This window comes from Coregonus lavaretus (assembly GCF_964263955.1).
Source record: "Coregonus lavaretus genome assembly, chromosome: 26".
NCBI lineage: Eukaryota > Metazoa > Chordata > Actinopteri > Salmoniformes > Salmonidae > Coregonus > Coregonus lavaretus.
In genome coordinates this window covers 26,709,831-26,737,465 of record NC_140013.1, presented here as the reverse complement: position 1 = coordinate 26,737,465, position 27,635 = coordinate 26,709,831, and the positions used below count along the sequence as shown (strand labels likewise).

Below are 27,635 nucleotides of genomic sequence, written 5' to 3'. Positions count from 1 at the left end.
TGACTTAGTACTTGGTGGCAAAACCCTTGTTGGCAATCACAGCGGTCAGACGTGTTGGCCACCAGGTTTGCACACATCTCAGGAGGGATTTTGTTCCACTCCTCTTTGCAGATCTTCTCCAAGTCATTAAGTTTGAGGCTGACGTTTGGCAACTCGAACCTTCAGCTCCCTCCACAGATTTTCTATGGGATTAAGGTCTGGAGACTGGCTAGGCCACTCCAGGACCTTAATGTGCTTCTTCTTGAGCCACTCCTTTGTTGCCTTGTCCGTGTGTTTTGGGTCATTGTCATGCTGGAATACCCATCCACTACCCATTTTCAATGCCCTGGCTGAGGGAAGGAGGTTCTCACCCAAGATTTGACGATACATGGCCCCATTCATCGTCCCTTTGATGCGGTGAAGTTGTCCTGTCCCCTTAGCAGAAAACCCCCCTCCAAAGCATAATGTTTCCACCTCCATGTTTGACGGTGGGGATGGTGTTCTTGGGGTCATAGCTCTTTGGTCTTGGCCATGGTGGAGAGTTTGGAATCTGATTGATTGATTGCTTCTGTGGACAGGTGTCTTTTATACAGGTAAGAAGCTGAGATTAGGAGCACTCCCTTTAAGAGTGTGCTCCTAATCTCAGCTCTGGGTCTGGTGGTGTGTGAGTATAGTGTGTGTGTGGGGTCTGGCCTTGTGTGAGTATGTCACGATCGTCGTAGAGAGTAGACCAATGCGCAGCGTTAGTTGCGAACATACTTAACTTTATTATCATAAGTGATAATAAAACAACAAAACAATAAACGAAACGTGCAGTCCTACGGTTAACACAGAAACAAACCAAACGGAAACAAGATCCCACAAACACTAAGGGAAACAGACTGTTTAAATATGGCTCCCAATCAGAGACAACCAGCAACAGCTGACACTCGTTGCCTCTGATTGGGAGCCACTCTGGCCAACATAGAAATACCCAAACTAGAACTCCCACACAGAACATAAACACAATGAATCTACACACCCTGGCTCAACATATAGAGTCCCCAGAGCCAGGGTGTGACAGAGTATAGTGTGTGTGTGGGTGGGTGGGGTCTGGCCGTGTGTGAGTATAGTGTGTGTGTGGGGGGGTGGGGTCTGGCCGTGTGTGAGTATAGTGTGTGTGGGGGGAACGGGGTCTGGCGGTGTGTGAGTATAGTGTGTGTGGGGGGAACGGGGTCTGGCGGTGTGTGAGTATAGTGTGTGTGGGGGAGGCGGGGTCTGGTGGTGTGTGAGTATAGTGTGTGTGCAATCCAGGCATTGCTGAATGTTTCACTAGGGTATACATCTCCCTCCAACCCTCAAAACAACATTGATAACTACCTGGAAAACTTAGGCAGAACTTCACTGTCTGGCGCGCCATTTGAGAAACCACAGAACCTAAATTGACAGTGGGGAATATTACCAAAGCAAAAAAAAGTCCCTCTCTAAAAACCTCTGGAGTCATGGACACAACCACCAAAACACGTAATGATTGATCGTATTTCACTGAAGCATTATTTAGCCCAGTCTGCAACTGGTTCCTCAGAGGCAACGTGATGAACAATAAAGATTTCAACAATGACTTATAGGTTCTGTTTCACTTTTTAATAACATGAATAAGACTGGAGGAAACATAGCTCTCAGCTTCTCTTTGGATAATTCTGAACATCTGTCTTATGCAAATGTATTATGTTAAAAGCTGCCCTTATGACTTTATGATCATATTAAAGACAATGTCAGAGTTAATCTTTGAAAGTGATCATTCTCAGATATCCGACCATTTCTCCATGTCATTTACCTACAGGTAACTGCCAAAATAAAGGAAACACTTTAGTAAATGAGGGATGAAAAGTATATTGAAAGCAGGTGCTTCCACACAGGTGTGGTTCCTGAGTTAATTAATCAATTAACATCCCATCATGCTTAGGGCCATGTATATCTATGCCAGTTGCCCATTATTTTGGCTACCATGGCTAGAAGACTTTAAAAGATGGGTCTCAAAAGAGCATAGGAGGTTTAAAGGATGTGTGTGTGTGTGTGTGTGTATGTATGTGTGTGTATGTGTGTGTGTGTGTGTGTGTGTGTGTGTGTGTGTGTGTGTGTGTGTGTCAGTGTCAGTCACCAGATCTCAACCCAATTGAACACGGCGGCTGAGACAGCGTTTTTCATCACATCAACAAAACACCAAATTATGGAATATTTTGTGGAAGAATGTTGTCCCATCCCTCCAATAGAGTTCCAGGCGCAAGGCGCATTGAAGCTGTTCTGGCAGCTTGTGGTGGCCCAACACCCTATTAAGACAATTTATGTTAGTGTTTACTTTATTTAGGTAGTTATCTGTATGTCTTCAAAGTTTCTGGATGGACTTAAAATACCTCCAACTGGGAATCAAATCAGTAATTCACACAGAGATAGAATGGGTTTAATGGGTAGCCAAGCAGCACAGCAGGACAGGTGGGATTCTCTTAAGTGCCACGGTATAGGTGAACATCTCCACCACAGACCTTTATCTCTGTATGACTCATGATCAGTGTTTGTATGTGTCTTGTAATGCCATCTAGTGGGTATAACTAAGAAGTACATATACTGCGGTAGTACACGTACTGAGGTTCTCATTCTCAGGACACAGAATCACTGTAGCAGTGAAATTCTCTAGGAATGCACCTGAAGGTGTAGGCAGGGCTACATCGTATGTTTTCACAGGATTTATAGTGTGTATGACTGACATGTGTTCCTCTCTGTTGTGTTCTGTCACGCAGCAGCCAGCAGAGCAGCCAGCAGAGTAGCCATGACGATGACTCCACTCGCTTCCTGACTCCCTTCAACCAAGAGGAGAGGTAAATAGAAGAAGATTCTGAATTTACTTGTATGTGTGTTCTGTGTGTTTGTATTCTACGTTTTGTATGTATGCAAAAGGGTTTAATCGTTTGTCTAGTTTGATTTAAGCAAGGGGAGAGTGCTGACGGTATGAATCAAGGATGCTCAGGAAATGACTGTGTTCTCTGTCTGCATCTTATACTGCTGCTTTTTCACCACTAGATGGCAGTTGGTCCTCAGCACTGCTTGGCACTGCTGCATCTGGACTGTAACACTCATTATTGACCATTTAGATACACTTTCCAAGTTGTTGGCAATGAGTGCAATGAACATGTTCTTTTATGGGGCATGACAGTCTTCAGTTTAGCAATTTCTAATCCTTGGAATTTAGCAACAATAACCAGAAGTGATATGATAAGGTAAGGATTCAAGGCACTTGATGTTATCCTCACTAAGTGAGTGACCTGTGGTAATTAAGCATGCTAAATTTGCTAGCAATTGTAATTCAAATGTTAGTGGCAGTGCTTCAAATGTGAGTGAGAACATACTGTTCCTTAGTGTGTGAACCTACCTCCTCTCCCTCTCTTGGGCTGTGAGTGGGCTGTGTGTGAGTGGGTGGATGGCTGCAGCTTCAGCTCTGTATTACCTCTGTCAGCGGTGGGGATATACTGCAGTGGTCTCAGGGAGCACAAATGTCAGGCATGGGGAGTAAATCAGATAGAGAGCAGAGAGAGAGACCATGGTGCCTGCCTGCCTGCCTGCTGGCCTGGAGAGAGAGAGGATCATACCTCAGCTATGAGAAACCACACCAGGAGGAACTCAATGGCCTGTAGCTCACTCTGGAGAGAGGAAGGGCTGTTAGAAGCTTCCAAAGGCACCTGTCATATCTGCCTCTTTCAAATGCTGCATCTTTGTAATGAAAATGGATTCGTCATACAGTGGTTTAGTGGTGAAAGAAAAAGATCAGACATTCAAACAAATCGCAGCCAAATTGACTGTGAGGAAGCTTAAAGCAGTGATAATGGCTTTGAATAAAATTAAATACAGAGTATTAACCATTATTGAAGAATCAGCAGCCTGAGCTGGTTCTGTTGGAATACCCCCTTTTTCTCTCTATCTTTATTGCTCTCACTCTCTTCTATAGTATCTACGGTATGCTACAACATTCTTCTCTCCCTTTCCTCTCTCTCTCTCTCTTTCACTCTCTCCTGCTCCCCTCTCCTCTCCGTACCGCTCTTTTTCTCGACAGTTTTCCCCCCGCTATTTCTCTGTGTACTGCTCTGAGTAGGAACCTTACGTTTGACCTTATGGTATTTCTCCTGCATGCTACTCTTTTCTCTCTGCTTGTACCTGGCTGCTGCTACTACTGCTGCTGGTGGGTGAACGGTCTGTACCCAGCTTTAGAGGGCACGTAATGTCATGTCTCCTCTGCAGGTAACAGCTACATTTAATGTCTACTCTGGATGTTCTGGATGGCTGTCTGCAGCGGTTTGTTTGCTCACAGTGCAGCTACAGCATGGCACAGGCTAGCTGGCTTACCGGTAGGCTAGCTGGGATGCCGGTGGCAGTGTGTAGATGTTCCGGTGTAATAGGAGCAGGCTAGGTTATTAGCATTAGTATTCATTGCACTAGCTGAAGCGGTTTTGCTCCGACAAGTACATTCTGTGGTTTGTAGTGTTTGCTTACTATCTTAAGATTATCCAGGATGACCTCCTCTTCTCTCATTGTTTTTGGTGCCTGTTGTAGAATGCAGCGATTGGACAATAACTGTTGATTATACTATTTTTCTCAGGAACATTTTGAGGCTTTGGTCACAGGCCAATCCCACTGTTAGATACCAAGATGATGAGAGACAATGACTTGTCAAGGTATTCACCTGTATGAGTGAAGTATACGAGGATGCCCCTGTGAGTGACATCTGCTTTCTCTCCTCTCTGCCTTCCAGGTCTGACAGTGCAGCAGACAAGATCAGGTAAGCCTGCACTCTTCCTTATACTTCCTATTCTCTGCTGGGGGGGTGGATCCTGTGCTGTGGGATTATGGTGTGGTGTATAGGTTGTGGGGTTAGATGGTATGGTGTATAGGTTGTTGGGTTAGATGGTATGGTGTATAGGTTGTGGGGTTATGGTGTGGTGTATAGGTTGTGGGGTTATGGTGTGGTGTATAGGTTGTGGGGTTAGATGGTATGGTGTATAGGTTGTGGGTTTATGGTGTGGTGTATAGGTTGTGGGGTTATGGTGTGGTGTATAGGTTGTAGGGTTAGGGTGTGGTGTATAGGTTGTGGGGTTAGATGGTATGGTGTATAGGTTGTGGGTTTATGGTGTGGTGTATAGGTTGTGGGGTTATGGTGTGGTGTATAGGTTCTAGGGTTAGGGTGTGGTGTATAGGTTGTAGGTTTAGGGTGTGGTGTATAGGTTGTGGGATTAGATGGCATGGTGTATAGGTTGTGGGGTTAGATGGCGTGGTGTATAGGAACCTGCTGTCCTGTCACCCCATGGCCCCCAGCCCGCCCACCCTGCATGTGACAGCTGACTGAGGTGTCTGAATACGCTTTACATTTGGAAAGACGATTCGTGAATACAGTTGCAAGCCATGGAATGTCATTGTTTGCTTTTACTGGACAAACAACATCAGTCACAATGTGGGACAAAAACAGGGCTTTGTTAGTGGACAGCAGGTTGCTGCGATTCGTCTGTTAGCTTCTCTGTTTGGTCGGGTTTGAAGATCTTTGTGCAGTCACTTCATTCTGAAGGGTTTTCAGACTGTTACACCTGTGGAGACACTTGCTCAGACTGTTTATATGACACAAGCCCAAAAGGTGAGTGATAGTATTGCAATGGGGAGGTATGAGAAATGCATGAAGGTTTTGATTTGTATGTGCAATATGGTAGTTGTCTTTGTTCATCTGTCATTACTCATTGTGTATGTGTGTAGGAGGGGAACCTGCTATCCACACACAGTTCACAGTTGGGTAGGTCTGTCAGCAGTGTGTTGTTTTAGTGTGGATGTGTGTGTATGTGGGATGACTGGTTGTTGCTGTGTTAAGGTTGGGATTGCTGATTGAAGTGATTTTGTAGGTAGGGAGAGGGTTGTAAGGACAATGTTGATGTGTTTGCAGGTGAAGCTGCTTAAAACCTCAGTTGTCCCTCGTCATTGTTAGGCAAGTTTGAGGTATTTTGTCTGGGGTTACCATGGTTACTTACTTTCACTGTAGTTACACAGATACAGTGGGGAGAACAAGTATTTGATACACTACCGATTTTGCAGGTTTTCCTACTTACAAAGCATGTAGAGGTCTGTCATTTTTATCATAGGTACACTTCAACTGTGAGAGACGGAATCTAAAACAAAAATCCAGAAAATCACATTCTATGATTTTTAAGTAATTAATTAGCATTTTATTGCATGACATAAGTATTTGATCACCTACCAACCAGTAAGAATTCCGGTTCTCACAGACCTGTTAGTTTTTCTTTAAGAAGCCCTCCTGTTCTCCACTCATTACCTGTATTAACTGCACCTGTTTGAACTCGTTACCTGTATAAAATACACCTGTCCACACACTCAATCAAACAGACTCCAACCTCTCCACAATGGCCAAGACTAGAGAGCTGTGTAAGGACATCAGGGATAGAATTGTAGACCTGCACAAGGCTGGGATGGGCTACAGGACAATAGGCAAGCAGCTTGGTGAGAAGGCAACAACTGTTGGCGCAATTATTAGAAAATGGAAGAAGTTCAAGATGACGGTCAATCACCATCGGTCTGGGGCTCCATGCAAGATCTCACCTCGTGGGGCATCAATGATCATGAGGAAGGTGAGGGATGAGCCTAGAACTACATGGCAGGACCTGGTCAATGACCTGAAGAGAGCTGGGACCACAGTCTCAAAGAAAACCATTAGTAACACACTACGCCGTCATGGATTAAAATCCTGCAGCGCACGCAAGGTCCCCCTACTCAAGCCAGCGCATGTCCAGGCCCGTCTGAAGTTTGCCAATGACCATCTGCATGATCCAGAGGAGGAATGGGAGAAGGTCATGTGGTCTGATGAGACAAAAATATAGCTTTTTGGTCTAAACTCCACTCGCCGTGTTTGGAGGAAGAAGAAGGATGAGTACAACCCCAAGAACACCATCCCAACCGTGAAGCATGGAGGTGGAAACATCATTCTTTGGGGATGCTTTTCTGCAAAGGGGACAGGACGACTGCACCGTATTGAGGGGAGGATGGATGGGGCCATGTATTGCGAGATCTTGGCCAACAACCTCCTTCCCTCAGTAAGAGCATTGAAGATGGGTCGTGGCTGGGGCTTCCAGCATGACAATGACCCGAAACACACAGCCAGGGCAACTAAGGAGTGGCTCCGTAAGAAGCATCTCAAGGTCCTGGAGTGGCCTAGCCAGTCTCCAGACCTGAACCCAATAGAAAATCTTTGGAGGGAGCTGAAAGTCCGTATTGCCCAGCGACAGCCCCGAAACCTGAAGGATCTGGAGAAGGTCTGTATGGAGGAGTGGGCCAAAATCCCTGCTGCAGTGTGTACAAACCTGGTCAAGACCTGCAGGAAACGTATGATCTCTGTAATTGCAAACAAAGGTTTCTGTACCAAATATTAAGTTCTGCTTTTCTGATGTATCAAATACTTATGTCATGCAATAAAATGCAAATTAATTACTTAAAAATCATACAATGTGATTTTCTGGATTTTTGTTTTAGATTCCGTCTCTCACAGTTGAAGTGTACCTATGATAAAATGTACAGACCTCTACATGCTTTGCAAGTAGGAAAACCTGCAAAATCGTCAGTGTATCAAATACTTGTTCTCCCCACTGTACGTATATCCATAACTATCTTATTCAATTGTCTAAATGCATTCCTATTGGTCGTTAATATCTATGACCTTATCTGTTCAGATCACGAAGGACAGGACATGATCAGGCACACTAGTGGAGTCTGGTGGTATGTGTCTGGCCTGGCCTTGCCTGAGTTGAGTGGCCAGTCATGCGGGTGGTGTGACCAACAGACAGAGCCAGGTTTGGACCACTATAGCCCCTGACCACCATCACATGAGCTACAGATGGTCTACTGAACTCCATCTGAATCTGTTTATATTGTGTCCAGCCATTAAGCTCCTTGCCTTTCAAAATAGCAAATACAATAAGTAAGGGATAAATGCCGACTTTCTGTACATTACCTTGTTCTGTTCATTTTTCCAAGGTAATGTACAGAATGGAGGCGTCTATCAGGCTTATACCACAGTTGCCAAAGAAACAATACTAAGCACACATTTACCTGTAAGAAAAAAAATGTCATTGATATTTTTATTTATATAAGCATATTCATACTTTCTCATCTTTTGGTTGCGAGTCGTTCGTTTGATTAGTTCAATATTTATGGATGCGACCCAGTTGTTCGTTCTTTATGTTCCGTTGCCATGTATGCTGGCAACGTTCTTATCCCTTGCTTGCTAGCTAGCCAGCTAGCTATGGCTAACACAGTCACGACCAGCAAAGTAACTGTTAATCTCTCACCACATTAGGTCATCAGATGCTCCAAAAAAATATGTCTCTGCAAAAACAAATCAATGCTTGCTAGCTAGCTACGTTTTTTCATCGTTGGACCTGTGTTTACAAAGTATCCAATTTCAGTGTGTGTAGTTGTTGGTTTAGCATTCTGTAACTTTGTAGCAAGTACGGTCTGCATGTGTAGACACATATTGCATCATGATTGCAAGGTGTCCTGATATATTTTCCAACTGCCCCGATATCCTTTCCAACTGTCCATTCTAGAATGCCCTTCTAGCCAATCAGAAACAAGTATTCAACAATGCTGTGGGATAAGCCATAATACAGTGCCTTCAGAATGTATTCAAACTCAGAAATCCCTCCAGCTAATAATGTCTATTTTCACAGCATTCAGCTCATGCTCTGATTAGAAGATCAACTGGTCCAAATCACCTCTACTACCTCTTAACTCAGCTATGGGAAGCGTGCAACTACCACCCATGATCCCAGTGAAGAAACAAATCACCTACTTAGGCATTACCATATCCCCCTCTATTCACACTACTTGCAGGAAGAACTACTTAGAAACCTTTCAAAAGATCCAAAAAGTCATAAAAAGATGGTCTGCTATGGCCACTTCTTTGCATGCTAGAATCTCAATTATTAAAATGAATGTCCTCCCTCGTATCAATTTTATGAGTTCCATGTTACCACTGCCTCCTCCTATAGACTATTGGTCTAAACTTGACTCTGTCATAAAGAAGTTCATTTGGGGGAGAAAGAGACCACAGATCAGGTGGACTTGCAGTTCCAAATCTAAAATTGTATCACCTATCATTCCAAATGAATTTCCTGAAGACCTGTTTAAACCCAGAGGCTTATGTTCCTCGGCGTGCTATAGAAGAGTCAATAGTTTATCCAATTAGATTACAAGATGTATTATTTTTTGGATTGACTCCTAAAACATGTGCATTATTGTTTGGACCCATTATAGCATACTCAGTAAATGTGTGGAAAGCTACAGAGAAGCATATGAGATCTAATCTTAAATGCCATTCATACTCTCCAATATGGCATAATAAAGAATTCTTAGCGTGTAAGAAACCATTTATATCAGATTCCTGGTCTAAGAAGGGTATTTATACTTTCAAAGACATATTCAATGTGAATGGACTCCTCAGTTTCCAGGAAATCCGTCGGTGTTTTAAAGTCCCAGGTTAATCATTTTGTCTTTACCTTCAACTCCGCCTATCCATGCGAGCCTATGGGGTCCCCTGGGGAGCAGAATTAGCAGTACAACCATTGGTCAAACTTCTAACGGACAGACGCCCCTCAAAAGGAGTTGTTTCTGATATCTATAGTCAACTAATTCTAGCAGCACAAAAACCATTAACTCTGTCCACTGTATGGGAAAAAGATTTTACACTTGCTGACAGACAAATAAACTGGGTGTCATTGTGGAAAAATATATTTGGATCATCTAGAAACCCCAATAGAACCTAACACCTCAAAAAGATATCACATGTGTATTAGTCCATCGCCATTATGTGAGTTCTGCACCACTTGTCAGAGCGCCAACGGAGAGTGTGGTTGGTAGGAACCACAGCTGCTAAGAAAATGATTGTACAAAGGTGGCTTCCACCGTATCAGTTACCATTGCAACAATGGCTATTCACATTTAAGGAAATTGTACTTATGGAGCTCTCCACGGCCAGGATCCATAGGGCCAAGGTGTTCACTCTGGACACATGGAAAAAAGCAGCAGCAGACATTTCTGAATTCTTAACCAATGGGCCTTTACATCCATGAATGTGTATCAATATTTTGTCACTATTTCTGATGCTACATGATACAGAAATGGTGCTGGAGAAGATGGCTGCCGTTTTACAGCCCTCTAACCAATTGTACTATTATATGTGTTTTTTCACGTTATTTGTAATTTATTCTGTACATAATGTTTCTGCCACCATCTCTTATGACCAAAAAGAGCTTCTGGATATCAGGACAGCGATTACTCACCTCGTATTGAGTCGGACGCAAAGGATATTCTACAGACACCCGACAAGGCCCAAATCCCCATCATTCGCATGAGAAAGAGACAGAAATATCGTGGACGTAGGTCGGGGTGTCTTGTAAGGATCCGACGGCGAGCAAGTAAATTGCCTCTTCCATCAATCCTATTAGCCAATGTTCAGTCATTTGAAAATAAATCAGACGACCTGAGATAAAGGTTATCCTACCAACGGGACATTAACAACTGTAATATCTAATGTTTCACCGAGTCGTGGCTGAACGACGACATTGATAACATACAGCTGGTGGGATATACGCTACATTGGCAGGATAGAAAGGCTGACTCCGGTAAGACAACGGGTGGCGGTCTGTGTATATTTGTAAACAACAGCTGGTGCATAAAATCTAATACTAAGAAAGTATTGAGGTTTTGCTCGCCTGAGGTAGAGTATCTCATGATAAGCTGTAGACCACAATATTTACCAAGAGAGTTTTCATCTATATATTTCGTAGCTGTCTATTTACCACCACAAACCGATGCTGCCACTAAGATTGCACTCAATGAGCTGTATAAGGCCATAAGTAAACAGGAAAACGTTCATCCAGAGGCAGTGCTCCTAGTGGCCGTGGACTTTAATGCAGAAAAACTTAAATCCGTTCTACCTCATTTCTACCAGCATGTTAAATGTGCAACCAGAGGGGAAAAAAACTCTAGACCACCTTTACTCCACACAAAGCTCTCCCTCACCCTCCATTTGGCAAATCTGACCATAACTATATCCTCCTGATTCCTGCTTATAAGCAAAAACTAAAGCAGGAAGCACCAGTGACTCGGTTAATAAGTGGTCAGATGATGCAGATGCTAAGCTACAGGACTGTTTTGCTAGCACAGACTGGAATATGTTCCAGGATTCTTCCGATAGCATTGAGGAGTACACCACATCAGTCACTGGCTTCATCAATAAGTGCATCGATGACGTCGTCCCCACAGTGACCGTACATACATACCCCAACCAGAAGCCATGGATTATAGGCAACATCCGCACTGAGCTAAAGGGTAGAGCTGCCGCTTTCAAGGAGCGGGACTCTAACCCGGACGCTTATAAGAAATCCCGCTATGCCCTCCGACGAACCATCAAACAGGCAAGGAGTCAATACAGGACTATGATGACTATGTGATCACACTCTCCGTAGCCGATGTGAGTAAGACTTTTAAGCAAGTCAACATTCACAAGGCCTCAGGGCCAGACGGATTACCAGGACGTGTACCCTGAGCATGCGCTGACCAACTGGCAAGTGTCTTCACTGACATTTTCAACATGTCCCTGACTGAGTCTGTAATACCAACATGTTTCAAGCAGACCACCATAGTCCCTGTGCCCAACAACACTGACTAAGATAACCTGCCTAAATGACGAACCGACCCGTAGCACTCACGTCTGTAGTCATGAAGTGCTTTGAATGGCTGGTCATGGCTCACATCAACACCATTATCCCAGAAACCCTAGACCCACTCCAATTTGCATACCGCCCCAACAGATCCAGATGATGCAATCTCTATTGCACTCCATCGAGAGCATCCTGACTGATTGCATCACTGTCTGGTATGGCAACTGCTCGGCCTCCGACCGCAAGGCACTACAGAGGGTAGTGCGTACGGCCCAGTACATCACTGGGGCCAAGTTTCCTGCCATCCAGGACCTCTATACCAGGCGGTATCAGAGGAAGGCCCTAACAATTGTCAAAGACTCCAGCCACCCTAGTCATAGACTGTTCTCAGTGCTACCACATGGCAAGCGGTACCGGAGCACCAAGTCTAGGTCCAAAGGGCTTCTTAACAGCTTCTACCCCCAAGCCATAAGACTCCTGAACAGCTAATCATGGCTACCCGGACTATCTGCATAACCAGACTATTTGCTCTTTAATTATTTCCTATTTTTATATTTTACTTATCTATTTTGTACTTAACACTTTTTTTTATTTTCTTCAAACTGCATTGTTGGTTAAGATAAGTAAGCATTTCACTGTAAGGTCTACACCTGTTGTATTCAGCACGTGGCAAATACAATTTAATTTGATTTGATTGATATGATGTATTGTTCAGTAAATTTACTATGTAATATTAATTTATTAGAATTTATCTCATGATTTATTTTACATGCTATCAGATTGCCGGTGGGTGGGTGGGGGGGATCTTTAAAAATATATCTATAAATGTATTTTATGAATCCTACGAATATAAATAATACAAACTTGATGTAAAACATATATATATATTCATACCCTTTGACTTTTTCCATCTTGTCACGACTTCCGCCGAGGCTGCCTCCCCTCCTTGTTCGGACGTCCGACGGGAGCTAGCCTGCCGTGATGCCATGCTATCGTTCTCCCAACTGGTGGACATGGCCATCCGGCTGGACAATCTGCTAGCAGCCAGAGGACGTCCTGGTAGGGGTCTGCCCGTTCCCACTCCGGATGACTCTGACCCTGAGCAGATGGAGCTGGGGGGAGCCGCTGGTCGAGAAAGAGCGCAGGAGGACAGCGACAGTGCCACTCTGGTGGCACGAAGGGACAATCCACCTCACGTCGCAGTCAACGTTCTTTTGGGTCTGGAGGGTACTCACGCATCACCCCAGGTAACAAACACCCAAACTTGTTCAGAGCCCTTTGCGGCGCACTGTACCCTATCTATCTCCTTTCCCGATCACCTGGTAGTTTCCCAGTGTAAGGCGCTAGTCGATTCAGGCGCAGCTGGGAACTTTATGGACAGGGCATTTGCAGGCCGTCAAGGCATTTCATTGGTTCCCCTATCCATTCCACTCCCCATCAGAGCACTTGATAGTCGACCATTAGGGTCCGGGTTGGTTAAGAAGGTTACTGTACCAGACCATGATTACACAGGAGACGCATGTTGAGCAGATCACTTTTTTGATTATTGAGTCTCCTGCTTACCCTGTAGTCTTAGGTATTCCGTGGTTAGCCCTTCACAACCCCAATTTTTCATGGCCGCAGAGGGTTCTTACGGGGTGGTCGCGTGAGTGCCCGGGGAGGTGTCTAGGTGTTTCCGTTGGTGCGACCACGGTGGAAAGTCCAGACTCCAGGAGGACGCGGACTCGGTCGCAGTTCCGGAGCGACCCACTAGGTGTCATCCTCCGACAACCATAGGCACCTCGTCACTCACAGTCGGGACTAATTATTATTGGTGTCACCTGTGGCTATCTGATTCACCTGTGTATTTATGCCCTCACTTCCCTGTGTTCAATTGCTCAGTTTTCTCTGCTAGTTCCTTGATGTCAAGCAGTACGTATCAGTGTCGAATCACGTGATGGAGTTACAGGTCCTTTAGAAGTGTTCTCCCTGTGTCATTGTGTTTTTCCAGTCAGAGTTAGTATTTTGTTGTCAGCCTGTTTTTTGGAGACCTATGTGGTCCTCATTTGTTTTCGTGTATAGTCTGTTGTTTTGTATCCTGGCTTTTGGACCACCAGTAAAGATCCTTGTTTCACCATCCTTGCTTACTGCCTACTGTCTATCCTGCACCGCACCTGGGTCACACCTCACACCAACCCTTACAAAATTCCACCGGTCTAATGTCCATTGCTCGTGTTTCTTGACCCAAGCAAGTCTCTTCTAATTATTGGTGTCCTTTAGCAGTGGTTTCTTTGCAGCAATTCGACCATGAAGGCCTGATTCACACAGTCTCCTCTGATCAGTTGATGTTGTGATGTGTCTGTTACTTGAACGCTGTGAAGCATTTATTTGGGCTGCAATTTCTGAGGCTGGTAACTCTAATGAACTTATCCTCTGCAGCAGCGGTAACTCTGGGTCTTCAATTCCTGTGGCGGTCCTCTTGAGAGCTAGTTTCATCATAGCGCTTGATGGTTTTTGCGACTGCACTTGAAGAAACTTACAAAGTTCTTGAAATGTTCCGTATTGACTGACCATGTCTTAAAGTATAGTCGCTTTGCTTATTTGAGCTGTTCTTGCCATAATATGGACTTGTTCTTTTACCAAATAGAGTTATCTTCTTATGCACAACGCAACGTGGAGTGCCTGGATACAGCCCTTAGCCGGGGTATATTGGCCATATACCACAAACCCCAAGGTGACGTATTGCTATTAAAAACTGGTTACCAACGTAATTAGAGCAGTAAAAGAAATGCTTTGTCATACCCTTGGTATAAATTCTGATATACCAGCATATATCAGCATTCAGGGCTCGAACCACCCAGTTTATAATTTACATTAGTTATTTTTTGTTTGTTTTTAGTCTAATAAAAAAGCATGATTTGACGCACACCCAGAGAACATCACTTAGTGTAGAGGTGCTGACCAACGGAGAATAAACTGTAAGCTATAAAAACAAATAAAGAGAGTCACACACTCTATGTATAAAGTCCCAGTAATTTATTGGGTGAAAAAACACCAACGTTGAAGAAGGCACAGTGATGCCGAAACATTGGTGTTTTTTTACCCAATAAATTACTGGGAGTTTATACATAGAGTGTGCGACTCTTTATTTGTTTTTATTGTTTGTTTTTAGTCCCATCCTTTAGCTACCCTCAACCCCTACCATCTATCTCTGAATACCATCCAGTTTTGATTTCTATTTGCCATATATTTTTCAACTGTGATGTTTCACAAAAGTTCTGAACCTATATATATTTTACGGACACAGTATATTTTACACAAGTCTTGTTTTTGTTTTGTTTTTTTAGTCCCACCCTTCAGCTCCCCTCAACCCCTCCCATCTATCTCTGAACACCATCCAGTTTTGATTTCTATTTGCCATATATTTTCCAACTGTGATGGTTCACAAAAGTTCTGAACCTTTCTATTCTCATAGTTTCTACAGATTGTAAATTAAGAATACTTTTTTTGTTAAGAGTATTATTATTTTATTGATTGGTTGACTATGACTTTTTCAGTTGGTTGTAATTTTGGATAGAGCAGATATTTCCATATATTCTTGTTAGCTGCATGTGTGACATAAAAATATATTTTTTTTTTTATCAATTAGTATATTTGAGTTTAACAATAATATTTGTTGTAATATTTGTTCTGTCTATTTTCTATGGCTTGTTTTAAAAATAGAGATATTTTGGAGAGGATTTCATTTTCAAATAACCGAAAGTGAGAGGTGGTAATCTGAATAAAGGGAAAAAGGCCATTCTTGAACACTGGGTGAACCATTCTTACTAATCTGCTAGAGAACCAGTTTGGATTTAAGTATAACTTTTGTATGACTGAAGCCTTTAGTGAGAGGTCTAATGCTTTAATATTTAATAATTTCTGCCCTCCGAATTCATATTCATTATATAAATAGGCCCGTTTAATTTTGTCTGGCTTGCCATTCCAAATAAAATTGAATATTTGTTGCTTACAGTATATAATTTTAAAACAAGTTGTTAGGTGTAGGAAGGACCATAAGCAAATGGGTAAACTGGGATATGACTAAAGAGTTAATCAGGCTGATTTTTCCACAAATAGACAGGTATTTTCATTTCCATGGTAGCAAGATTTTATCTATTTTTGCTAAATTTCTATAAAAATGTATTGTAGTGAGATCATTTATTTATTTCGGGATATGAATACCGAGTATGTCCACTTCACTGTCAGACCATTGTATTGGTAAACTACACGGTAATATAAAAGTTGTATCTTTTAGTGATCCAATACGTAATCTAGTACACTTATCATAATTTTGTTGTAATCCAGAGAGGTTAGAAAAATTATCTAGATCCTCTATGAGGCTATGGAGGAATCCAAATAGTGGATTTAAAAGAAAACATGAATCATCAGCATACAATGACATCTTTGTTTTTAAGCCCTGGATTTATAGCCCCTTGATGTTATTGTTGGATCTGATTTTAATAGATAACATTTTGATGGCCATAATAGATATGCCGATAGTGAACAACCTTGTTTTACTCCTCTTGACAGTTTAATACTTTCTGAGAAGTAGCCATTATTTACTATTTTACACCTAGGGTTACTATACATAACTTTAACCCATTGTATAAGAAAAATGTATGCACTCACTCACTGTAAGTCGCTCTGGATAAGAGTGTCTGCTAAATGACTAAAAATGTAAATGTAAGAAATAAGAGATTCTCCAATGTATCATCCATGTAAAAAAACCTGTCTGATTAGGATGAATAATATCTGACAATACCTTTTGAATTATATGCGCTATGCATTTTGCTCTAATTTATTCATCACAACACTGAAGTGTGAGGGACCTCCAATTTTTATTATGGACTGGATCTTTATATTTACCACCTGGGTCCTGTTTTAGTAATAGTGAAATCAGACCTTCTTGTTGAGTATCTGATAATCTACCATTTTTATAAGAGTGGTTAAAACATGCTAATAATGGTCCTCTGAGTACATCAAGAAAGGTTTTATATACCTCAACTGCTATGCCATCCAGCCCTGGAGTTGTCTTGGACTTTAAGGCTATAATTGCATCAAGAAGTTACTCCTCTGTAATTTGGCCTTCACATGAGTCTTTCTTTACAGCTGTTAATTGTACATTATTAATAGAAACAAATCCTTACAATTAGCTTCAATTAGTGGAGATGGAGGAAACTGAATGTACTTTGCTTCCTCTTTCAAAATATAATTTGGTGAATCATGGGTGACTCCATCATTTGTAACAAGTTTCAGTAAATTATTTTTGGTAGCATTTTTATGTTTAAGATTCAAAAATAATTAGGTGCATTTTTACCCATATTCCATCCAGTTTGATTTATTTTAATAATATATTACACTTGATCTTTCCTCCAGCTATTTTTGTTTTTCCTCTAACTTATTCTGTACCTCTATGGTGCAATTTTTATTGCTAAATATCTGTACTGGTAGTCCCTCTATTTCCTTTGTTAATATGAATTATTTTGACCTAAATTGCTTTTGTTTTAAAGATGAGTATGGAATTGTATGGCCTCTAAAGGCACATTTAAATGTGTCCCATACAATAAGGGGATCTTCTGTACCTATGTTATATTGGGGAAAAGTCAGTTATACAGTGGGGAGAACAAGTATTTGATACACTGCCGATTTTGCAGGTTTTCCTACTTACAAAGCATGTAGAGGTCTGTAATATTTATCATAGGTACACTTCAACTGTGAGAGACGGAATCTAAAACAAAAATCCAGAAATTCACATTGTATGATTTTTAAGTAATTAATTTGCATTTTATTGCATGACATAAGTATTGATTCCGTCTCTCACAGTTGAAGTGTACCTATGATAAAAATTACAGACCTCTACATGCTTTGTAAGTAGGAAAACCTGCAAAATCGTCATTGTATCAAATACTTGTTCTCCCCACTGTAAATTATTCTGTCCTGGTTAAAAACAAGTTGTCATCCAATAGGCTTTGATTACATTTGCAATATACTCGCCCACGTGGAAATTCTGTAAGAGTAATGTATATGCCAGTTATTTGATGGTCTGACCTAGGGCTGTGGCGGTCACGAAATTTAGTCAGCCGGTGATTGTCAAGCAAATAACTGTCGGTCTCACGGTAATTTACCGTTAATTAACATAAACACATTTAGCATCTCCTGGCTCCCACACATAGCCTACAAGCCATTTAAAAAAGTATAATAAATCCATATAATAAAGCCTACACTTTCACAATAAATCCATTATTTATTTTAGACAGGTCTAAAGAAGCATGATATGAAGAAAATGTAGTCTATTTCAGAAGAAAATAATAGCATACTCTGAGTTGTCCTTATGTTAGGTCCTGATGTGGCTATGCCAAATGGCTATGGGCTGCACTTGTTCATTTAGCAGACAAGATTTGCATATAATTCCGTGGCATTATTTTATATTATTTTATAGTATGAAGAATACAGTTGAACAAAGCTGAATAAAATATAAATATTTTCTCAAAACGATTTGAGGGAGTTTGCACATGCGGCTATTCTGTGTTGAGCGGTTAACAAAGAAATAGGTACTCCTATATGCTTCATTTAGAGTTATTAATGTAACTTTAGTTGTTCTACAAACGTTGGGCTATGTTTGGATTTTTAATACATTGTAAGGCTGCATGATGAGACTCTAATGATGATTTGAAAAAAGTTGCTTGAAAGGCATGAGCTCTGCTTTGTTTTTTGCCCAGCTGTACACACTCCAGTAGTCTCTCATTTACAATTTGACAAGCCCTTGATAATGCCTCGATTTTCATGGCGGCATCCCCTTTGTGGCGGTAATGCACCCTAAAAAAAATCCATGCCTTTTGCGGCCTGGAGTGCTGCTTTGTGCCCTTCTGATTGACAATAAATTGCACATGCTGTTGTGCAAATGGAATAGACAACAGGTGGAAATTATAGGCAATTAGCAAGACACCCCCAATAAAGGACTGGTTTTGCAGGTGGTGACCACAGACCACTTCTCAGTTCCTATGCTTCCTGGCTGATGTTTTGGTCACTTTTGAATGCTGGAGGTGCTTTCACTCTAGTGGTAGCATGAGACGGAGTCTACAACCCACACAAGTGGCTCAGGTAGTGCAGCTCATCCAGGATGGCACATCAATGCGAGCTGTGGCAAGAAGGTTTGCTGTGTCTGTCAGCGTAGTGTCCAGAGCATGGAGGCGCTACCAGGAGACAGGCCAGTACATCAGGAGACGTGGAGGAGGCCGTAGGAGGGCAACAACCCAGCAGCAGGACTGCTACCTCCGCCTTTGTGCAAGGAGGAGCAGGAGGAGCACTGCCAGAGCCCTGCAAAATGACCTCCAGCAGGCCACAAATGTGCATGTGTCTGCACAAAACGGTCAGAAACAGACTCCATGAGGGTGGTATGAGGGCCCGACGTCCACAGGTGGGGGTTGTGCTTACAGCCCAACACCGTGCAGGACGTTTGGCATTTGCCAGAGAACACCAAGATTGGCAAATTTGCCACTGGCGCCCTGTGCTCTTCACAGATGAAAGCAGGTTCACACTGAGCACATGTGAAAGACGTGACAGAGTCTGGAGACGCCGTGGAGAACGTTCTGCTGCCTGCAACATCCTCCAGCATGACCGGTTTGGCGGTGGGTCAGTCATGGTGTGGGGTGGCATTTCTTTGGGGGACCGCACAGCCCTCCATGTGCTCGCCAGAGGTAGCCTGACTGCCATTAGGTACCGAGATGAGATCCTCAGACCCCTTGTGAGACCATATGCTGGTGCAGTTGGCCCTGGGTTCCTCCTAATGCAAGACAATGCTAGACCTCATGTGGCTGGAGTGTGTCAGCAGTTCCTGCAAGAGGAAGGCATTCATGCTATGGACTGGCCCGCCCGTTCCCCAGACCTGAATCCAATTGAGCACATCTGGGACATCATGTCTCGCTCCATCCACCAATGCCACGTTGCACCACAGACTGTCCAGGAGTTGGCGGATGCTTTAGTCCAGGTCTGGGAGGAGATCCCTCAGGAGACCATCCGCCACCTCATCAGGAGCATGCCCAGGCGTTGTAGGGAGGTCATACAGGCACGTGAAGGCCACACACACTACTGAGCCGTTAGCAGTTAGCAAAGTTGGTAGGCTACTAATGACCAGCAGCAGCATCAGAGCTTGGAGAAGCCTAATTACTGTGACTAAACAGTCATGTGGAATTTGACTGCTGGTGTGGCGGTAATACAGTCACCGCAACAGCCCTATTCTGACCGCATTCTATCCCCTATCGACACTTTTTAATATTTTGATGCCAGCGAGAATGACATAAGAAGGTAGTCAAGACAACTAGCATGATTGAGCCTCCGCCATGTATACAGTTGAAGTTGGAAGTTTACATACACCTTAGCCAAATACATTTAAACTCAGTTTTTCACCATTCCTGACATTTAATCCTAGTAGAAATTCCCTGTCTTAGGTCAGTTCGGATCACCATTTTGTTTTAAGAATGTGAAATGTCAGAATAATAGTAGAGAGAATGATTTATTTCAGCTTTTATTTCTTTCATCACATTCCCAGTGGGTCAGACGTTTACATACACACAATTAGTATTTGGTAGCATTGCCTTTAAATTGTTTAACTTGGGTCAAATGTTTCAGGTAGCCTTCCACAAGCTTCCCACAATAAGTTGGGTGAATTTTGGCCCATCCTCCTGACAGAGCTGGTGTAACTGAGTCAGGTTTGTAGGCCTCCTTGCTCGCACACGCTTTTTCAGTTCTGCCCACACATTTTCTATAGGACTGAGGTCAGGGCTTTGCGATGACCACTCCAATACCTTGACTTTGTTGTCCTTAAGCCATTTTGCCACAACTTTGGAAGTATACTTGGGGTCATTGTCCATTTGGAAGACCCATTTGCAACCAAGCTTTAACTTCCTGACTGATGTCTTGAAATGTTGCTTCAATATATCCACATAATTTTCCTTCCTCATGATGCCATCTATTTTGTGAAGTACACCAGTCCCTCCTGCAGCAAAGCACCCCCACAGCATGATGCTTCCACCCCCGTGCTTCACGGTTGGGATGGTGTTCTTCGGCTTGCAAGCAACCCCCTTTTTCCTCCAAACATAACAATGGTCATTATGGCCAAACAGTTCTATTTTTGTTTCATCAGACCAGAGGACATTTCTCCAAAAAGTACGATCTTTGTCCCCATGTGCAGTTGCAAACCGTAGTCTGGCTTTTTTATGGCGGTTTTGGAGCAGTGGCTTCTTCCTTGCTGAGCGGCCTTTCAGGTTATGTCGATATAGGACTCGTTTTACTGTGGATATAGATACTTTTGTACCTGTTTCCTCCAGCATCTTCACAAGGTCCTTTGCTGTTGTTCTAGGATTGATTTGTACTTTTCGCACCAAAGTACATTCATCTATAGGAGACAGAACGCGTCTCCTTCCTGAGCGGTATGACGACTGCGTGGTCCCATGGTGTTTATACTTGCGTACTATTGTTTGTACAGATGAACGTGGTACCTTCAGGCGTTTGGAAATTGCTCCCAAGGATGAACCAGACTTGTGGAGGTCTACAAAAAAATGTCTGAGGTCTTGGCTGATTTCTTTTGATTTTCCCATGATGTCAAGCAAAGAGGCACTGAGTTTAAAGGTAGGCCTTGAAATACATCCACAGGTACACCTCCAATTGACTCAAATGATGTCAATTAGCCTATCAGAAGCTTCTAAAGCCATGACATCATTTTCTGGCATTTTCCAAGCTGTTTAAAGGCACAGTCAACTTAGTGTATGTAAACTTCCGACTTCAACTGTATCTCACTAGGTCAGGATATTTAAGCCTCCATATATCCACTAGTTCCAATATATCCATGATATTCGTGATTTACATAAGTGCATGAGGATGATAGTTTGTAATGTGATTTCCTTTACGATCCATTGAGGTATTTAAAACCATATTATAATCTCCCAACATAATAATAGTCTTGTATTGCTTGTAGATTTGATAAATTCTTATATATATTTTCAAAGATGCATGGATTATCATTATTTGGACCATATAGATTAATTAACCAAATCTGTTTATGGTTCAATAACATATTTAATAGAATACATCTACCTTGCGGATCTGTTTGGACAATTTGCACATTCTGATCTAAATTATTGTTAATATCATCACCCCTTTTGAGTTTCTTTGCCCTTGGGAGAAGTATACAGTTCATTCGGATAGTGTTCAGACTCCTTCCCTTTTTTCACATTTAGTTACGTTACAGCCTTATTCTAAAATGGATTAAATCAATAAAAATCCTCATCAATCTACCCACAATACCCCTTAATGACAAAGCGAAAACAGGTTTTTAGACATTTGTGCAAATGTCTTAAAAATAAAAAACAGAAATACCTTATTTACATAAGTATTCAGACCCTTTGCTATGAGACTCGAAATTGAGCTCAGGTGCATCCTGTTTCCATTGATCATCCTTGAGATGTTTCTACAACTTGATTGGAGTCCACCTGTGGTAAATTCAATTGATTGGACATGATTTGGAAGGGCACACACCTGTCTATATAAGGTCCCACAGTTGACAATGCATGTCAGAGCATAAACCAAGCAATGCAGTCGAAGGAATTGTCTGTAGAGCTTCGATACAGGATTGTGTCGAGGCACAGATCTTGGGAAGGGTACCAAAACATTTCTGCAGCATTGAAGGTCCCCAAGAACACAGTGGCCTCCATCATTCTTATATGGAAGAAGTTTGGAACTACCAAGACTCTTCCTAGAGCTGGCCACCCGGCCAAACTGCGCAATCGGGGGAGAAGGGCCTTGGTCAGGGAGGTGACCAAGAACCCGATGGTCACTCTGACAGAGCTCCGGAGTTCCTCTGTGGAAATGGGAGAACCTTCCAGAAGAACAACCATCTCTGCAGCGCTCCACCAATCAGGCCTTAATGGTAGAGTGGCCAGACGGAAGCCATTCCTCAGAAAAAAAGGCACATGACAGCCCACTTAGAGTTTTCCAAAAGGCACCTAAAGAACTCTTAGACAATGAGACACAAGTTTCTCTGGACTGATGAAACCAAGATTGAACTCTTTGGCCTGAATGCCAAGCGTCACGTCTGAAGGAAACCTTGCACCATCCCTACGGTGAAGCATGGTGGTGGCAGCATCATGCTGTGGGGATGTTTTTCAGCGGCAGGGACTGGGAGACTAATCATAATCGAGGGAAAGATGAACAGAGAAAAGTACAGAGATCCTTGATGAAAACCTGCTCCAGAGCGCTCAGAACCGCAGACTAGGGCGAAGGTTCACCTTCCAACAGGACAACAACCCTAAGCACACAGCCAAGACAACACAGGGGTGGCTTCGGGACAAGTCTCTGAATGTCCTTGAGTGCCCCAGCCAGAGCCCGGACTTGAACCCGATCAAACATCTCTGGAGAGACCTGAAAATAGCTGTGCAGCGACGCTCCCCATCCAACCTGACAGAGCTTGAGAGGATCTGCAAAGAAGAATGGGAGAAACTCCCCAAATACAGGTGTGCCAAGCTTGTGGCGTCATACCCAAGAAGACTCAAGGCTGTAATCGCTGCCAATGGTGCTTCAACAAAGTACTGAGTAAAGGGTCTCAAAACTTATGTAAATGTGATATTTCCGGTTTTCTTATTTTATAAATTTGCAACAATTTCCAAAAAACAGTTTTTGCTTTTTCATTATGGGGTATTGTGTGTAGATTGATGAGGGGGAAAAAACAATGTAATCCGTTTTAAAATAAGGCTGTAACAAAATGTGGAAAAAGTCAAGGGGTCTGAATACTTTCCGAATGCACTGTATTTTTCCCCTCCCCCGAGTCCTTTTGCCACACAACTTCATCTAAAATTGTTGAATGAGTTTCCTGTAAACGCTATATATTATTTTCCTTATCTTTTAGCCAGGTAAATACTGATAGTCTTTTCCTATTATCTGCTAAGCCGTTACATTTACATTTACATAATTTAGCAGACGCACTTATCCATTACAATTATAACTGGCTATACTTATTTCACCATTTACCATCATGAGATACAAGTTTCAATTTTATTTATCATAATATATGTTTGTAACCTTACCATTAAAAAGTACCATGATGATTGAGTGTCCATATAGCTGTACCATGATATTTACACTGCTACTGAGTAAACCTCCAATTGTTCTCCACTATACCACCCGCTAAAACCTCTCCCCATCCCAAGTTGGGTTGTCGTCCCAGTGACTGGAAGACCACCCCTGCCCACCTGGATCCTAGGGCCTTTGAGAGATTGGGACCCATTCTTTAAAAAGAGCACACAGTGCCACCCACAGAACAGAAGCAGATGAACAGCCAAAAGCATTTCCAACGCCCTCACCTTGATTGTATTGTATACTGTTATTTAAATATATATATATATTAAATAATCTTGATATCTGCATTTATTTCCACAATTAACTAATAATATGCGTAATAATGTAGGCGCTTCATACGAAGGATTGTTACCTATAACCAGGACTGGAATTACAAAAATGTATTTTTTTGGCAAGCAATTATTATTTTGTGAAACAATTATTGTGATTCATCCTATAATGTCCCTAACATCATTAATAATAATAATAATAATATGCCATTTAGCAGACGCTTTTATCCAAAGCGACTTACAGTCATGTGCGCATATTTTTTTTTAACGTATGGGTGGCCCCGGGGATCGAACCCACTACCCTGGCGTTACAAGCGCCATGCTCTACCAATTACCACTTAGCAACAGATCTGATATACTGTACATACAGTGAGGGAAAAAAGTATTTGATCCCCTGCTGATTTTGTACGTTTGCCCACTGACAAAGAAATGATCAGTCTATAATTTTAATGGTAGGTTTATTTGAACAGTGAGAGACAGAATATCAACAAAATAATCCAGAAAAACGCATGTCAAAAATATTATAAATTGATTTGCATTTTAATGAGGGAAATAAGTATTTGACCCCTCTCAATCAGAAAGATTTCTGGCTCCCAGGTGTCTTTTATACAGGAAACGAGCTGAGATTAGGAGCACACTCTTAAAGGGAGTGCTCCTAATCTCAGCTTGTTACCTGTATAAAAGACACCTGTCCACAGAAGCAATCAATCAATCAGATTCCAAACTCTCCACCATGGCCAAGACCAAAGAGCTCTCCAAGGATGCCAGGGACAAGATTGTAGACCTACACAAGGCTGGAATGGGCTACAAGACCATCGCCAAGCAGCTTGGTGAGAAGGTGACAACAGTTGGTGCGATTATTCGCAAATGGAAGAAACACAAAAGAACTGTCAATCTCCCTTGGCCTGGGGCTCCATGCAAGATCTCACCTCGTGGAGTTGCAATGATCATGAGAACGGTGAGGAATCAGCCCAGAACTACACGGGAGGATCTTGTCAATGATCTCAAGGCAGCTGGGACCATAGTCACCAAGAAAACAATTGGTAACACACTACGCCGTGAAGGACTGAAATACTGCAGTGCCCGCAAGGTCCCCCTGCTCAAGAAAGCACATATACAGGCCCATCTGAAGTTTGCCAATGAACATCTGAATGATTCAGAGGAGAACTGGGTGAAAGTGTTGTAGCTCTTTGGCATCAACTCAACTCGCCATGATTGGAGGAGGAGGAATGCTGCCTATGACCCCAAGAACACCATCCCCACCATCAAACATTGAGGTGCAAACATTATGCTTTGGGGTTGTTTTTCTGCTTAGGGGACAGGATAACTTCACTGCATCAAAGGGACGATGGACGAGGCCATGTACCATCAAATCTTGGGTGAGAACCTCCTTCCCTCAGCCAGGGCATTGAAAATGGGTCGTGGATGGGTATTCCAGCATGACAATGACCCAAAACACACGGCCAAGGCAACAAAGGAGTGGCTCAAGAAGAAGCACATTAAGGTCCTGGAGTGGCCTAGCCAGTCTCCAGACCTTAATCCCATAGAAAATCTGTGGAGGGAGCTGAAGGTTCGAGTTTCCAAACGTCAGCCTCGAAACCTTAATGACTTGGAGAAGATCTGCAAAGAGGAGTGGGACAAAATCCCTCCTGAGATGTGTGCAAACCTGGTGGCCAACCACAAGAAACGTCTGACCTCTGTGATTGCCAACAAGGGTTTTGCCACCAAGTACTAAGTCATGTTTTGCAGAGGGGTCAAATACTTATTTCCCTCATTAAAATGCAAATCAATTTATAACATTTTTGACATGCATTTTTCTGGATTTTTTAGTTGTTATTCTGTCTCTCACTGTTCAAATAAACCTACCATTAAAATTATAGACTGATCATTTCTTTGTCAGTGGGCAAACGTACAAAATCAGCAGGGGATCAAATACTTTTTTCCCTCACTGTACACACACTCTCCCCACCCTTCCCAACCCTTCCCCACAAACATCCACAAGCGCAGATCAACAGTTGTTCCATCCCCAGGCCCAACTCAAGAGAAGACTTGATGTGCGAATATATATACAGTTGTAGCTGTTTGAGAAGGCATGCAACATTTTGCAAGAATGGGGATATTTGCTTAACCAATGTCAAGTCCTAGCTGGAGCTCAGATACACCCCTCTTCCCTGAAACACACATGCTGGTCCCCCGTTGTGACCATTTCCCCAACCATCTCTGAGCAGTCAGACCTTTTGATTATTTTGTGCCGCCATGACCACAATAATTTGCCCGCTCTCTGATTGTCCGAGTGGGACCCCCTCCCCATGGGTTACTGCAGCAAGTGTTGCCAGAACTGCCACTACCTGGGGGGGTCTCCACCGGAATTCCCACCGGCTATGTACAAGGTCGTCAAGGTTCTCATTAGCAGCTTTGAGAAATTCCTTGCATATTATGCTCACCCACCCGGGGGCTTTGGTTGGACCAACCCTGCCAGGCAGGCTCAGACTCTTGAGGGGACGGTGCTGCTTTAGTGGGTCTCTTACCACATTTATCTTTCTGTCTTGGCTGCGTATAGGCTACTTGCAGTAGGACTATAAAACAAATAAGGACTTCTCCTTAGTGTGTGGGTTACTCAGGTGGGTGTGTAGGGTTGGGGACCTTTCCATCATGATAGGACAATAAATAAATAAACTATATTTGTAATTTATTTTAAAATATATATCTGCACAAAATTGAAAACTCTCTGTCACAACTCCTGCTCGCAGACACATGGGCTCTGGCATTTGTAACCATATTCCTTTTTCACTCACTTAATCTCACCACAGTTTTCCAATCACAAAAACGTTGTATTATTTAGAATAGCAATGGAGTAGTCTTGGTGTCTCAGAACAGTTGGTTATCAATGTACAGTTTAGCGACGACAAGAGCTACACGTTTCCCTTTTAGTCTATTAATTTTGAAGAGTGGGTACAAAACTTTGTGCGGTTCTGCAATTTCCTTCGGGAACTGATCATTCATGCCTATTTTTGTGCCAGCGAGTCTTTTGCCAGGCTTTTAACCATTATTTTATCCTTCAAGAATGCACAGTTGGCAACGATTTGGTGCTCGTATCGCTGTCCTCTCTGTCCAAAACAATGTACACGTTTGATTTTGTCGACAGTATCGCCTGGGATCTGTAGTGCTTTAACCAGGAAATCTTTCACCACACTCTGGATCTTCACCCTGATTCTCTTTAATACCGGTAAGTACCAGATTTTCTCACATAGATCTAGTCTGTATTTCAAGTAAGGCTTCTCTCAGAAACATGTTCTCTTTTTAAGTTCTTTACCTTCCGTTTCAATAGTATTGACTGTACCTTTTAGCTTATTTGTTTCTTTCTCCATTGTCACAGCTTTATTGTCACTCATCTCGAGGCTCACCTTCAACTCCTTTATGTCTTTACTGACTAGTTCAAGTATGCCCAATTGATCATTTATCGACTTTAGCAAGTCGGTTAATACACTTACCGTTC

General features: G+C 42.6%; 1 protein-coding gene across 1 annotated transcript in view; it reads left to right on the top strand.

Moving 5' to 3' along the window:
- Positions 1 to 27,635, top strand: part of LOC311102278 (protein Aster-B-like) — a gene marked incomplete at its 5' end in the record, with an annotated part of 118,723 nt that overhangs the window by 7,714 nt on the left and 83,374 nt on the right. The window contains 2 exons of the mRNA XM_084143569.1: positions 2,757 to 2,834; positions 4,760 to 4,786. Of these exons, the coding sequence (XP_083999695.1) occupies positions 2,757 to 2,834; positions 4,760 to 4,786 (105 nt within the window). The remainder of the gene's footprint in view (positions 1 to 2,756; positions 2,835 to 4,759; positions 4,787 to 27,635) is intronic.